The sequence below is a fragment of the Stegodyphus dumicola genome, chromosome 1 (genome assembly GCF_044657685.1).
Source record: "Stegodyphus dumicola isolate Sdum_Otavi_A_Nest chromosome 1, ASM4465768v1".
Taxonomy (NCBI): domain Eukaryota; kingdom Metazoa; phylum Arthropoda; class Arachnida; order Araneae; family Eresidae; genus Stegodyphus; species Stegodyphus dumicola.
Genome location: NC_140768.1, coordinates 209,531,962 through 209,544,754, shown reverse-complemented (window position 1 = coordinate 209,544,754; position 12,793 = coordinate 209,531,962). Strand labels below are relative to the sequence as shown.

Sequence of the window (12,793 nt, the reverse complement as noted above, 5' to 3'; positions counted from 1 at the left end):
TTTTCACTTAAAAAATCATTAGAGAATTGCACAGGCATTGCACTACTCCCTTGACTTTGTCCATGTACACATCGATTCGTGCCATATAGGTGGGAGATTCTGCACATTACCCAAACATTTTGCTTAAGAATATTCATTTATATATAGTTCCTTAATATGTATTTTAATCATTAATTTTACATAGTGAGAGTTAAAAATACTTATCAAAAGCGAAAAACGATTTTTTATATATTGTTTTAGGTATATGGTATTTATTTATAATTGCTAATAAGAGAATAAAATTATGTTCACAGTGTAAATAAAAGATATATACTTACAAAACATTCAAAATGATGCAGAGGTTATATAATTGATTTAAAAATGTAAATAAAACTATAAATTAAACAAAAGCCATTCTTGGTCATAATTCATATGTGTAAAATTGGTATAACGCAATAATTTTTCATTAACTCTTCACTGCTCACATGTAGTTTGATATAACTTTCTGGGAGAAACCTTTTGAAATTTTTATCATTTGATGTAAAAATCACTACAATTTATTCAAGAAATACACATTTGAAAAACTAAATTGCTATATTCTTGAGTTGGCATTTACATTAATAATGAGTTCAAAATTTTATCAAAAGTGGCCAACCATACCCTCAAATGAAATTGACAGAAGATTGAAATTTCAACATAACATTATACTTCTATTTAACTCCTACTACATTCCAAATCCCTAAATCTTCTGTTTATAAATGAAAATTTCCTCACATGTAACTATTATATAGTAAAAGCTAAATTTTTAAAATTTTATCTAGTTATATTCTTGTACAAAAAAGGGGGAGAGAAAGAAATCTAGTGATAAGTAGTGGATGAATAACAAATAAATAAAAATGCCTAATGAATTATAAACACATTTTATTAACATTAAACAAATAAACTTACAGTGACACATTTACAGAAAACGAATAATCAAATACTGTAGTCATATTCATAGTCAACACACACATAACATAAAAATATTAACACGGATAAGATAATATTGGTCAGATAATTTACATAAGATAAGGAAGTAAAAATTTTAATTGCTATTCCAGTAATTCAAATTAATGCTTTTGGAAATAATTTTAAAAATGACTGGACTTGAACTTCAGATATATTTCAAACATTAATAGGTCTGCTAAACCTCAATAAAACCTACTTTCATATAAATGAATGATACATCATTCAAAGTATAAAAAATGGAAATATCTGTAGATTATGAAAATATTAATGTTTTGACAGAATTTCCAATACCATTGACAAAACCATACACTGCTAAAAATCATACAGAAACTTAATCAAAAAGTGATAGCATTTTTTGTCTACTACAGTATTAAAAAAATCTAAGATTTTCAGTGAAGTTATACTATAAAACCTATTATCACTAATCTGTAAACAATTAGAATTTAAGAAAAAAAAGATACTAAATTAAGTTTTAATAAAATGAACTCAAATACATTAGAAATTTTTACATGCATTTACTGATGTTTGGGACATGCCATGTTATTATTCGTATCCGAAACATGCTTAGATTTTTTAACAAATCCTGCATGCTCATCACAGTATGCATTGGGGCAAGCATAACATTGATAAACAGATTCAGTTTTTTCATTTTTACACTTCTTGCAAAAATGGCATGGACATTCCCATTTAGATGCGGAAATTTTTAAATCTGTATTAGCACCTAGGCATCGTATATGAAAGGACTTATTACACTTATCTCGTGTACACAGAATTTGTTTCCCTCCTTTCTTGCACTTAAAGCATACACGCTTATTTTTTTTGTCACCAATGGATTCTACTTTGGTATTTGTTTTTATATTTCCATTCAGTTCTTGTATTTTAGAAACTACTGGAATAAGCTGAGGCTTCTTCCCAATCAGCCCACTACATCTCTCAGCGCCACAATTGCATTTTAACTTCTTATGATGAGAAAAATCCATCCGATAATCAAAAGTGAGCTCTGTACCAGCTGGGATATCTTTTTTTGCAAAGATGCCAACCCTTGAATCACCATTTACACTCCATTTCTGCGTTTCACAATTGGGATCACAGGAATGATTAAGGAATCGTGAAAAGTTACCTTTTGGACCTGCATCAATAATGCGAGTCGCATCAAGAGTGCAAAAGTAAAAGTTTGTGTCACCACATGCTTGTTTCTCTTCAATACGACGATTACATTCTTCTTCATCGATTAAATCACCAATATATTCTATCACAAAATGACCTCCCTTTATGTCTTCCATTGCTTTTAATCCCCAACCACGTGACTCAGTTAAAAAAGGCTTAACGGCAGCATATTTATGTTTCTGAAACAACTGATTCTCACAACGGTCTCCTGCTTCACATACATCAGGAAGGCATTCAGTGCACATATTCCGATTGAGACATAGAGTGTCATATCCACACGGATGAGGATCATCAGCTTGGCATCCACAAGTTGTGTAATCAGCTGAATCATTAAAAGTATAAATTTGTACAGTTCCAACAGGACGATTGTTCTTAATATGTTTATAGGGAGGTGGCTTTAAACCATTAGATGATTCAGATGATTGCAAAGTTTTCTTATCTTTTATTGCTTTAAAAGCTGCAGTAATAGCATTATTAAAAACTGGATCTGGGGCTTGTTTTTTAAAATTGTGTTTTTTACGATTATCTTCTATTCCTACTTGTCTGAAGACAAAAGGATAAACTCTTCCTTTCTGTGTCCAGAAATAATCATTTGTTTCAAAAAATTTCACTGGAAATTCTCCTTCAAAATGTTTCATTTTTTGCACTTCAACAGGTATGGCTTTGGGATTCAAAACCTTTGCTGGCCACCAACGAAAATTGCATATCTTAGCCCACACAACATCATCATAGCAAATTATTTTCCGCGATTCACATCTTTCACAAAAGAAATTGTTATCAATAAATGTTCCTCCTTGAATACACTCCTTATGCATTGCCGTTGGACAAAAATTACAAAAAATAAGATTTTCGTTACACCCACAATGCACACAAAATGTCATATTCATAATAGCTGGATATTCTCGCTGTTGTTCTGGTGAAAAATGATCAGGACAAGACATTATATCATGTGTTAAAATAACAGAACCAGGAATACCGCACTCATCTTTAGCATGGTAGGCAGTGGGACATTTGAAACACTTGTACATTTGCCCTTTAGAAACTTGAGGATTCTTTGGATTCACATTGTAACATGTTAAACACAAATGCAATGGACAAGTGTTCTGCTCAGTCTTAACAGATGGAAGTTTTTCCAAGCATTTATTGTGGTAAAACTTATCGCAAGATTTGACAGAACATCTCACTAAATCAAAGTCTTTAATTTTACATGCAAAGCAAATGTGCTTTCCAATTTTACAAATATTTTCAGCACCATTTTCATTTACAGATTTCGTAAATTTTGCATGAAATGTTTCCAAAGTCTTTCTTTTCATTTCCGGTGATTCATTTTGCACAGAATCTAAAGTATCAATTTCAGTATTGTTTACTTCACCATTCACTGAACACTGTTTCAATCGTTTTTCTTCATTCCCATTCGATTCATGATCAAAATTCTCCTTCCTTTTACGTCGACCTTTCACAGGACTCATGTTTAAAAGAAGAACTATAATTCCTTTATGACAAACAGCTTATCCTCAAAGCAAGTTCTCGATGATTCACCTGTTCCTTCCACAGAATGAACTAGTTACTTTAAAGTTGACTTCTTACTCACTTTACCATGATCCTAAACTTAAAAGCAACACTAAAATTAGTACGCAAAGAATAATTTCAGAAGTTAAAACATTCTATCATCAATACTATCATATATCTATTAATATTAAGAGAAATTATCCAGCAAAATTTCTAAATTTGCGGGCTCAAACATTAAGATTACGATTAACAATTCTACACACCGATAGCGATTATAACGGTCGCCAAATCTGAGTTGAGTTGAGTTGAGTTGGGAGAAGTGAAGAGCTTAATGTTCAAAAAAAAGGTGGAGGGGAAGAAAAGAAAGTAAGTTAAAAATAAATACTAGAAAAATAAAAAAAAGGAAAGGTAAAGTACACTATCATAGCTTAAGTACTGAGCTGAAAAATCTTTCTAGTACTGCAATCCTTTAATAAAAATGATTCCTAACAGCGTTATTAATTAACCGATCTGGACCACCACCAAATCTCGATCTTTGTTTTATTTTACAGCAGAGAGTACACGCATAAGAATGCAGAAATCTGTTGAAAATGCTTGTTTTCCTTTTTAAACAAGAATTAAAAAGACGCTGAAAGCAGTTTTAATTTAAACTGCCGGAACATCATAAAATCTTCCCCTCACTCCTGCATATCAAAACACACCTTTCGTTTGCAAGCAAGTGAGCTTGTGTTAAAGGTCACTTCTTTTTTTAGTTTATATTGTTTTTTATACTCATCTTTCATCTCCTATATGGTTGCTTTCAGATTTTCGAAAGTTCGCCAAAGTATTTTTGACGCCGGACGGCGGCATTCTAATGGCCGAAATAATATTTTATGCTGAGAGTAATACTAAAGGTCGAAAAGTCAGCGATTTTTTTCCAGTCTGTTTAAAGTAAGCAACATTGCATAGAAAGTAATTTTTTAATTCCTTGTACGAAGTAAAGTCCTGAAAAATTTCGGGCATTCTTATTTAAAAAAAAAAAAAAAAAAAAAAAAAAGGGGGATTCATCTTAACCCCTCTCGAATCCATTTGAACAATGTTTTTGAGTGACATCTGTGCGTAAACAAGAGTAAAGGATATTTTTTTCCAAAACGGATTGTAAAGTGACGCATGTACGTACGTAGGCATCTCGATAACTCAAATAGAGTAGCCTTAGAACGTTGAAATTTTGTATATGGGACTGTTATAACATCTAGTTTTGTACCTTCCATTTTCATTGCAATCGGCCACACCAAACATATATATAAATAGATGTAATAAAAAGAAACTGCGAAATACTGATGTAAAGAACACTGAGCCGTAGAAATACTGATGATGAAGCGCGTAGCTAGTGTAATGAAGAAAAAGAATTCTGATTGAGTAGAATACTAAAATGCCGAACCTTAATGAATAATAAATTTGGCAGTCGCGCAGATTATTTTTCATTTTTATTTCAATTGACATTTGTGGTCACAACTTGCTTGGCACTCTAATTGTGCCCATTTAAGAACATTTAAGTTTTTGAATACTGCTGCGATAAGAAGCGAGCACAGCGAAATAGCGTCCAAGCAGCACATAAATTCAAGATAAAGGAGCGCATTTATTCAATATGTCAGCTCACCAAGAGGAAGGTTTTGGTTTAGGTTAGAAAGATTTCGGTTCTCAAAATTTTGATTCCAGTTGCTAATCAGCTACGTCATCAGCGTTATGCAACCTATGTAACATAGATTTATCAAGAAAAGACGAAGCCCAAAAATGTTATTAATTTTTTTAGATTAACCTTCTAAAACCGGGCCGAAATTCTCATAATATAGCCTTCAGACCGGCGCGATCCGAAACAGTTTTGCCCCCTCTTTGACATTTTCCTAATGAGAAAAGTCGTTAGTTCCCCTCCATGGATGAAGTAAAATTTACATGTTTGTCGGACGCTTACGTCCCATAGTAGAGGGGTTGCTAGATTTGAAATTTTTTCGATGATTATTTTGCTTTCATTTAAATGAAGTTCTAAATAAATAGTGCATAAATAAATATGCAGTACTGGATGCATATCCAGTGCACACTTTATTTAGAACAAAATGTATGCAATGTTTATATTTCACTCACTATTTCTAATCAATCTCGTAAATAATTTGTGAGTTTAACTTTGTTTTCACTCTTCATTTAAATTTTCGCGTGTTTTCGTATTAGAAATTAGAAAGCGAGAGCAAAATTTAACAAAATATAGTAAATACGGACTAGATTTGTAAGTCTGCAGGCTGGAATGCGATTTATAATAACATATTTTCATTAATAAAATACTGGTAATGACTAATTTATAATAATATTTATTACCATTAGATGATTAGAATGAGATTCAATACAATTAGATTTTGAGATGAACTTACAGCAATAATAAAGCTTTACATAACAATAACAGAGATTTAAATCTGCTTTTTTCGATAATTTTGTTATTATAATATAAAAATCAAAATCCGAGATACAATGGTTGCGTTTAATCATTTAACTTTAACAAACATTACATTGGACTATCAGGCAAAGAAGGTATATCTTTAACGAGAATTTTTCTTCGTAAAATTGGCTTTTGTTTATGTTAGCAGAGAAAAAAATCCGTGACCTATACATGCAATCATCAAAAGAATTTTGAGAACAGTTTTAAATGTTCATGAAGAATTAATTATACGTCAATTTCTTTTCATAGGTAGAAATTTCGACTAAAACCATCGTTATATCCAAAAGTTGAAGTCTATTTCATTTTCAACGAATATTCTATTTGCACATAATATATTTTCTAATTTATTTTAGAAATAGTAATCTTTCACGTTTTCAAAAGAATAAGGAAATACTGGGTGTTGACACAATGTAGCAAATCTGTTTTTCATATTTCTTCCAGTAATGAAAACGATTACCCTGGAATATTTTCAAAGCAAAATTAAGAAAACCGTTTACGCCAAATTTTGCATAAAGTATCTTCTCGTGTATTTTTTTATTTAAAGTGTGGAATTTTCTCTTTGAAAATATCAAAAATCATGAAGAGCAAAATTAATTCATGAGAAATAACTTTGAAATGCAATAATTCCATCGTAATATGAAATAGTGGAGAAAAGTGCAAAACAGTTTATTTATTCACAAATAATCCCCCTCATATGCGTAATTTATGTACTGTCGATTGAGAAATATAGTAGGTTAGTAAATTAAACCGGTTATTTCAATACTTTTCCTTTATCAATATTTTTACGGGCTCTTCAGTAGAGCGGTAAAGGTGGCTGAACACTTGTAGCTCGCTTGGGCTTGAATCCCGGCTAAATAGTTGGATTCACGGTTTTTGTGTAACGTAAATGCAAGCCAGCTTCTCTTAGAAAGTCCTCCGCGAAGGCATAACTCCCCTTATACAGGTAATTGTTGTGTTCTTTGATGTAATTCAGTAAGCGAACAAAATTAATCCAATCAATACCGAAGAGCGGGTTGATTACATGTGGAGTTTTCCACCAGGAACGTAAATGCGAGCAATTTTCTCTTAAAAAGGTTTACACGAAAGCATCCATCCCCTTAAGCAGACAACGTTCGCGTGCTTTTTCGTAATCCAATCCTAATTTTCATACATTTAATAGTAAGTTGACATACACCTTATTACAGACAAAATAACAACCTTTTTTAAAGATATTTTTTTATCAACTTGTCTGAATTCCCTTTATCTCTTGAGGAATATAAGAATTTCAGCAAATAAAACTGGCCGAAATTTTATAAAATGTAACTGATGTTTTGATTCAATTTAGAAGTAACGTGAGCTTTACTGATATTTAAATACTTTTTGGCAGATCTCATCCTAAAAGAGGGCTTAAAGATAAATTGATTTATTTAATTTACAATCAATGAAAATCATTGAAAGCAATCACTGAATGAATGAAAATCACAAAAACTATTATGCATACAATTGTCTCTTATTCATCTCCTGATAAATCAGACAAAATTGCCTACATAATAGAAGCACTTTGAAAGAGTTAACAGTTCTTAAGGTTTTATGCACTCCACAAAAAAATGTCAAAATTAAATCTTATTATTCATAAGTATGAAAAGGAAGTAAATGATAAAAGCGGTTTTACCTATTTTCTAGAAGGGCATTAAATCTAAAATATTAATCTATTCTTATTTGTTATGATTAAAAAACATTAAATATGTTAAATATGCTTAAAATATATTAAATATGCTTAAAGAGCGTGCAAAATCGCTGACGTTTTAATCATAGCAAAAGTCAGTACTAAAAAAATTAGCATTAAAATTATGAGACAGATTGAGAAAGAGATGGCCTCTATTTAATTTTCAAATATATTGGCGTGAGACGAAACCTGCGGTTTTTGCCAAAATGTAGCCAAACTGATAAGAAGAGGGAAATAATGCGTAGCCAGCGGCTACTCTGAGCAGCGACAATGGACCACCCAAAGATCTACAGATAGGCGATTCTCTAAAATGGGGAAAGCATGGATGGTACGACCATGGAGGTAGGAAAAGGAGGAGGGGCCAACCCGCGCTAAAAGTGAAGCACTGCTTTGAAGCTTGGGTCACCAGATGGGGTGTTCTTTGTTTACATTCAGAAGCTCGCTTGACAAGATTATGATAGTATTTCGACACACGACAGGTCCATAGAAATCGAAAAAGGGACACTTTCGCATGAAAGAAACATTCATAGTGTGATGGATAATAGCAATTTGTATAGTTTAGTGACATTTACGCAAAAATCACATCTTGGTTATTTTTCGATAACTAACAACAGCGATTTTGATTATGAATTTGTTTTATAAAATTATAAGCTGTTGCACTACAAAAATATAGATTTTAAGAAAAATGTTATGCTTAAAGAATGAAAAATACCTTACGGTACATTTAAAATTGTATACGTCTTTCGACACCCTTGATAGAGTATTCGCTACTTTTATTTTATTTTCCAAACGTCAAAATGTTTTAAATAAAACAAATTTTTTCACATCCATATATTATTGTAACATGTACCTTTCAAAATTTTTTAGAGGAGAGGCTTTACTGCTGCTCATTTTAAACCCATCGTTTTAATTTTATATATCTGAAAAATAATCACTTTGGGCTTACACGTTTTATAAATATAAAATTATGTACGTTAAAATATTTGTAATTAGGCACATAGGTCAGATTAAATAGAGTAACGAATGCAAGGGCTATCTGCCTAAAGAGAGAGATGCCATCGTGGAAGAATTTTGAAGTAAAACTGACCTTTGAGTGGGTATTAAAAATAATACTTATAATTTTCATTCAAATTATATTCATATATATTTTTTATGTAAAACTTTCGGGTGTATGCTAAATTAGTGTAAATTACTTTACACGAAAAATATAGTGAATGCACAGAAATTAAAGATTTGCACATGCCGGAAATGATAAATAGGAAATATGTATGGGTATTTATGCATGTGCTTGCAAAAAGCATGTATCTGCCTTTGGCAAAATACTTAAATATTCATTAAATTATTTATAAATGTATTTGAAATGAAGAATTTATTCACTTATAAACAACTGTGAAAGTACTGTGAAGAAATCTAATGATTAATGTATCTAATTTATAATGATTATAAATGTTATCTAAATATATAATAACCTTAATATTGAATTGTAAACATAAATTGAAATCCTGCTGACAAATACGTTATAAAACTATTTAAGCAAGAATTGTTCGTATTGGAAAGCAATCTGTTAAAAGGTATTGTAAAACAAATGCTATGAGATGCGCACTTAAGAACGTAATAAAGAGTTTTGGAATATGTATTGTTGAAATGAAGGGTAAAAAGAATTATTCCCTTTACATTTTATAATAACTCAGTTACAAGTTTTAAATAATACTTAAAAAAAATAAAAAAAAAAAAAAAACTTATTTTATTCCCTTTCAGAAGTGTTCAGAGAAAGTCAAGTACTATTTAATACCTATTTAATTATTAGGAATTAGCGAAATACTTATTTAAAGTATTTCGCTAATTCCTAATAATTCTCTAATTTAAAATGAACCGAATAGAGCATTAATTATAAATTGACTTGCATTTTTCGATTTAAAAGAAGCCAAAAAATCATGTCATATTTAAGAAAGTATTTTAGGAAGAAGCTCTATAAATAGAAAAGAAATAATGCATAAGTTTAATATTAATAATACAATAAACTTTGATCTTAATTTTTGTACCTTAACCGAATAAAATCGAATTACCTTAATTTTTTTTTTCTAATGTAATTAACGAAAACTTGTGAAAATATTTCATTCAAATTAAACCATTCTGAGAAAACTGTCTTGTGAAAAGTATAGCATTTAATTCCGTTCAGAATAAAATGTTGTTTAAAAATATGTTGTTTTCACATACTTAGGACTCTGAAGTGTTGTAGAAAAAGAAAATATATACATTTATATGTATATTTACGACGTAATTACAAAATATTTACATCCGAACGCGTCAAATCCCATGGAACTCAATGGTAAATAACCCAATGTTTTGGTCACCACGTAAGGATCGCCGGTGCTTCAGAGCATGGTACGGGAGAAACCTGTTTAGGGCGATTCCATCTTACTTCCTACCTCCATGGGTACGACAGTTGTACCAATGCCGGCGTCTGAGAAAGTCATTCTCCTGGAACAACTGCTGTACCAGCCCGCTTCGAGAGGTTAAAGAGGAAATAACCAAATTTAAAAAAAGATGAATTAAAAGGCTGTTACTAAATTAAACTATAAAGTTGATTTGCACATTTCTTTCCATCAAAAAACGACGCCATAGTTCGTCCCAAGTTGCCTTCTTCCTTGTTAACTCAACGTAACACCCCCATACCAGTTTAGCCACAAATTGAATTTTTTTTCCATGATTCTTCTTAGTTCTGTGCTATTTGATATCTACAGGCATTATCAGTTTGTTTATTTTTCCCGTTTTTCGTAAACCCCTTAGCAAGTTTCGTCTAAATTCTGACAAATCTATCAGCTTCCATTCTTTAAGCAATTGAAACATTCTGTTTGTATGAAGGTTTAAGGAAAGGTATGCTTGTCTTAGTTTTCTTAATTTTCATTGTTTTTAATTTAAAATTTCTCATAATGAATTTTGTTTGCGCCAGCAGTTTATCTTTATGATTATCTTTAGGCATAAATTTTCAAAATTCACAAAATGTTAATTTTTTAATAATTGAGCCAATCTTTGTATTAGGCTTTATACAATTCGAATGAACAATTTATTTTTCAACTTTGAATAAAAAATTGATTCGTTATTTCTTTATTTAGATTCAATAATTCTTGAATTTCTTTTGATTTAAATTAGTTTGAGTGACTAGATTGTTTTTAGCTTCCTTTAGGCTTTTTTAGGTTTTTTACTATGATAGATTCCATTTTTGAAAGTTTCATTAATTTGCGTTTATTCAGTTTGGTAATTTTTACCCGGGAAAGAAAGGTTAGACCTTCATATAGAAAGAACAGAATTTTATTAACTTTAGTTCCGACTTTTATTTTTATTATATATATATATAATTATTGGTATAATTATTGGTCTAAAGTTTAAACTGTATAAGCTAGTAGGTCCTCCCATAAAATCTTGTATATTTTGACTAATAGCAAATCTCTATTTATTTTATTTTGTACACTGGCGTTACTAATTCATTACCTATAGTTATTATTACACCTTAATGTGTTTCTTCAAGCGGACGCGTCGGGAAATTGGAACAGAGAATTGAGACTAAAGTTTATGGCGAAGTTTTTTCAATTAATTTATAAAAAGTGTTTCGTATACAGTTTCAATTGTCTGTTTCGGCGAAACGCGATATGGAGTTAGCTGGATTCGAAAATCATTAAAATTATTTTTCCTGAAGAGCCTTAATGAGATTCGAATTGGGCTAATCTACCATTTACCGCTTCTTTGTTTTTGTATTTTTGCTTAAGTCTTTTGTCGCACTTTAATTCTAATGTTTAAAATATGCCTTACTTTGATCAGCATATTGTTTACAATCAGTATTGAATTTTATTTGTAAATTTTCAAGTGTTTATATTGTTTGTTTAATCTTTTTTACGCATTTCGTTGCACTTTATTTTACTTATGTTAATATTTTCACGGAACCGCAGTATCTAAGCAACTTTTTAGCGTACGAATTAGGAATTTTCTTTTAACTTTTTTTAAATTTTGCAGCTCAATGCGCAAAGTTTTTGACCACATATATATATATATGTAAGATAAAATTATATGAATCAGAATTATAATATAACTATAAACATTAATTCTTTCTCTCTATTCTAAAATCGTAATAACTTCTCTGCATTGCGTCATTTCTAGATCACTCTATGGCCCGTGTAGCTCTGATGACGTAATAATTGTAAACCAAAACTTTTCTCTTCGCCATGCTTCCATCTTGCATAACTACGCACTTCAGCTTTGCTCTCCACTGCGCTAAGATGTAATTTCGCTGGCTTGCTTTCTATCTCAACAAAATCAAAAATGTAAATCTTCTGTGGAAAGGCACGACTAGAGTGCCAAGTGATTGTGGCCACAAATATCAGTTGCAAATAGAAATGGAATTAAAACTGCCAAGTTCTTTAGATATTACCAAGTTAGCATTACTAGCATACTACGCAATCAAAATCTTCCTCAGTATGGGTCTAATCACGCATCTACAGTGTTCCGTCTTTTGATTGGCTTTTATTATGACATATATATATATATATTCCTACTCTGTTACCCGGCTCGATAACTCAGTTTTTTATTCTTATATGTTGGTAAATTGTCCAATTTTTGTTTTAAAAGTGATTGAATTTTTGGCTGTTTTACCAATATTTGGTGCTTTAGGCTTTTCTGTTTCTTGTAATTTTTAATGAAGATGTTTTGAATTTTATGTATTTTTGCCTCGCAGCAAAATGAGAATTGAATTGATTGTATGAGAAATATATTTCCTATGAAATTTCAGGAAATCAGTTTAAATGTAGTGCAGCGAAAAATGTGTATAACTGAATAGGCGGTACAAGATAGTCATGTGGTGTTCGTGTCAGATATATTAAGGGAGGAAAAAGGTTATATTTCTTAATTTTCAGCTGAAGATAGACTACTTTCAGAAAGCTCTTAATCTCAATATGGAATTCATA

The 12,793-nt window shown here is 30.8% G+C and overlaps 2 protein-coding genes across 5 annotated transcripts in view; both read right to left on the bottom strand.

Moving 5' to 3' along the window:
• Nucleotides 1–12,793, bottom strand: part of LOC118203292 (lysosomal alpha-mannosidase-like) — a 261,846-nt gene that overhangs the window by 134,252 nt on the left and 114,801 nt on the right. The gene's annotated exons all lie outside the window — the stretch shown is intronic.
• LOC118204693 (histone-lysine N-methyltransferase NSD2-like) lies at nucleotides 881–3,941 on the bottom strand. Its single transcript, XM_085825139.1, has one exon. It carries the CDS (start codon nucleotides 3,621–3,623, stop codon nucleotides 1,503–1,505), a length of 2,121 nt encoding a protein of 706 aa, XP_085681265.1. The 5' UTR covers nucleotides 3,624–3,941; the 3' UTR covers nucleotides 881–1,502.

Bases quoted from the DNA above. Each gene is read 5' to 3' on its own strand.
- LOC118204693 (XM_085825139.1), bottom strand. From the start codon at position 3,623: ATGAGTCCTGTGAAAGGTCGACGTAAAAGGAAGGAGAATTTTGATCAT.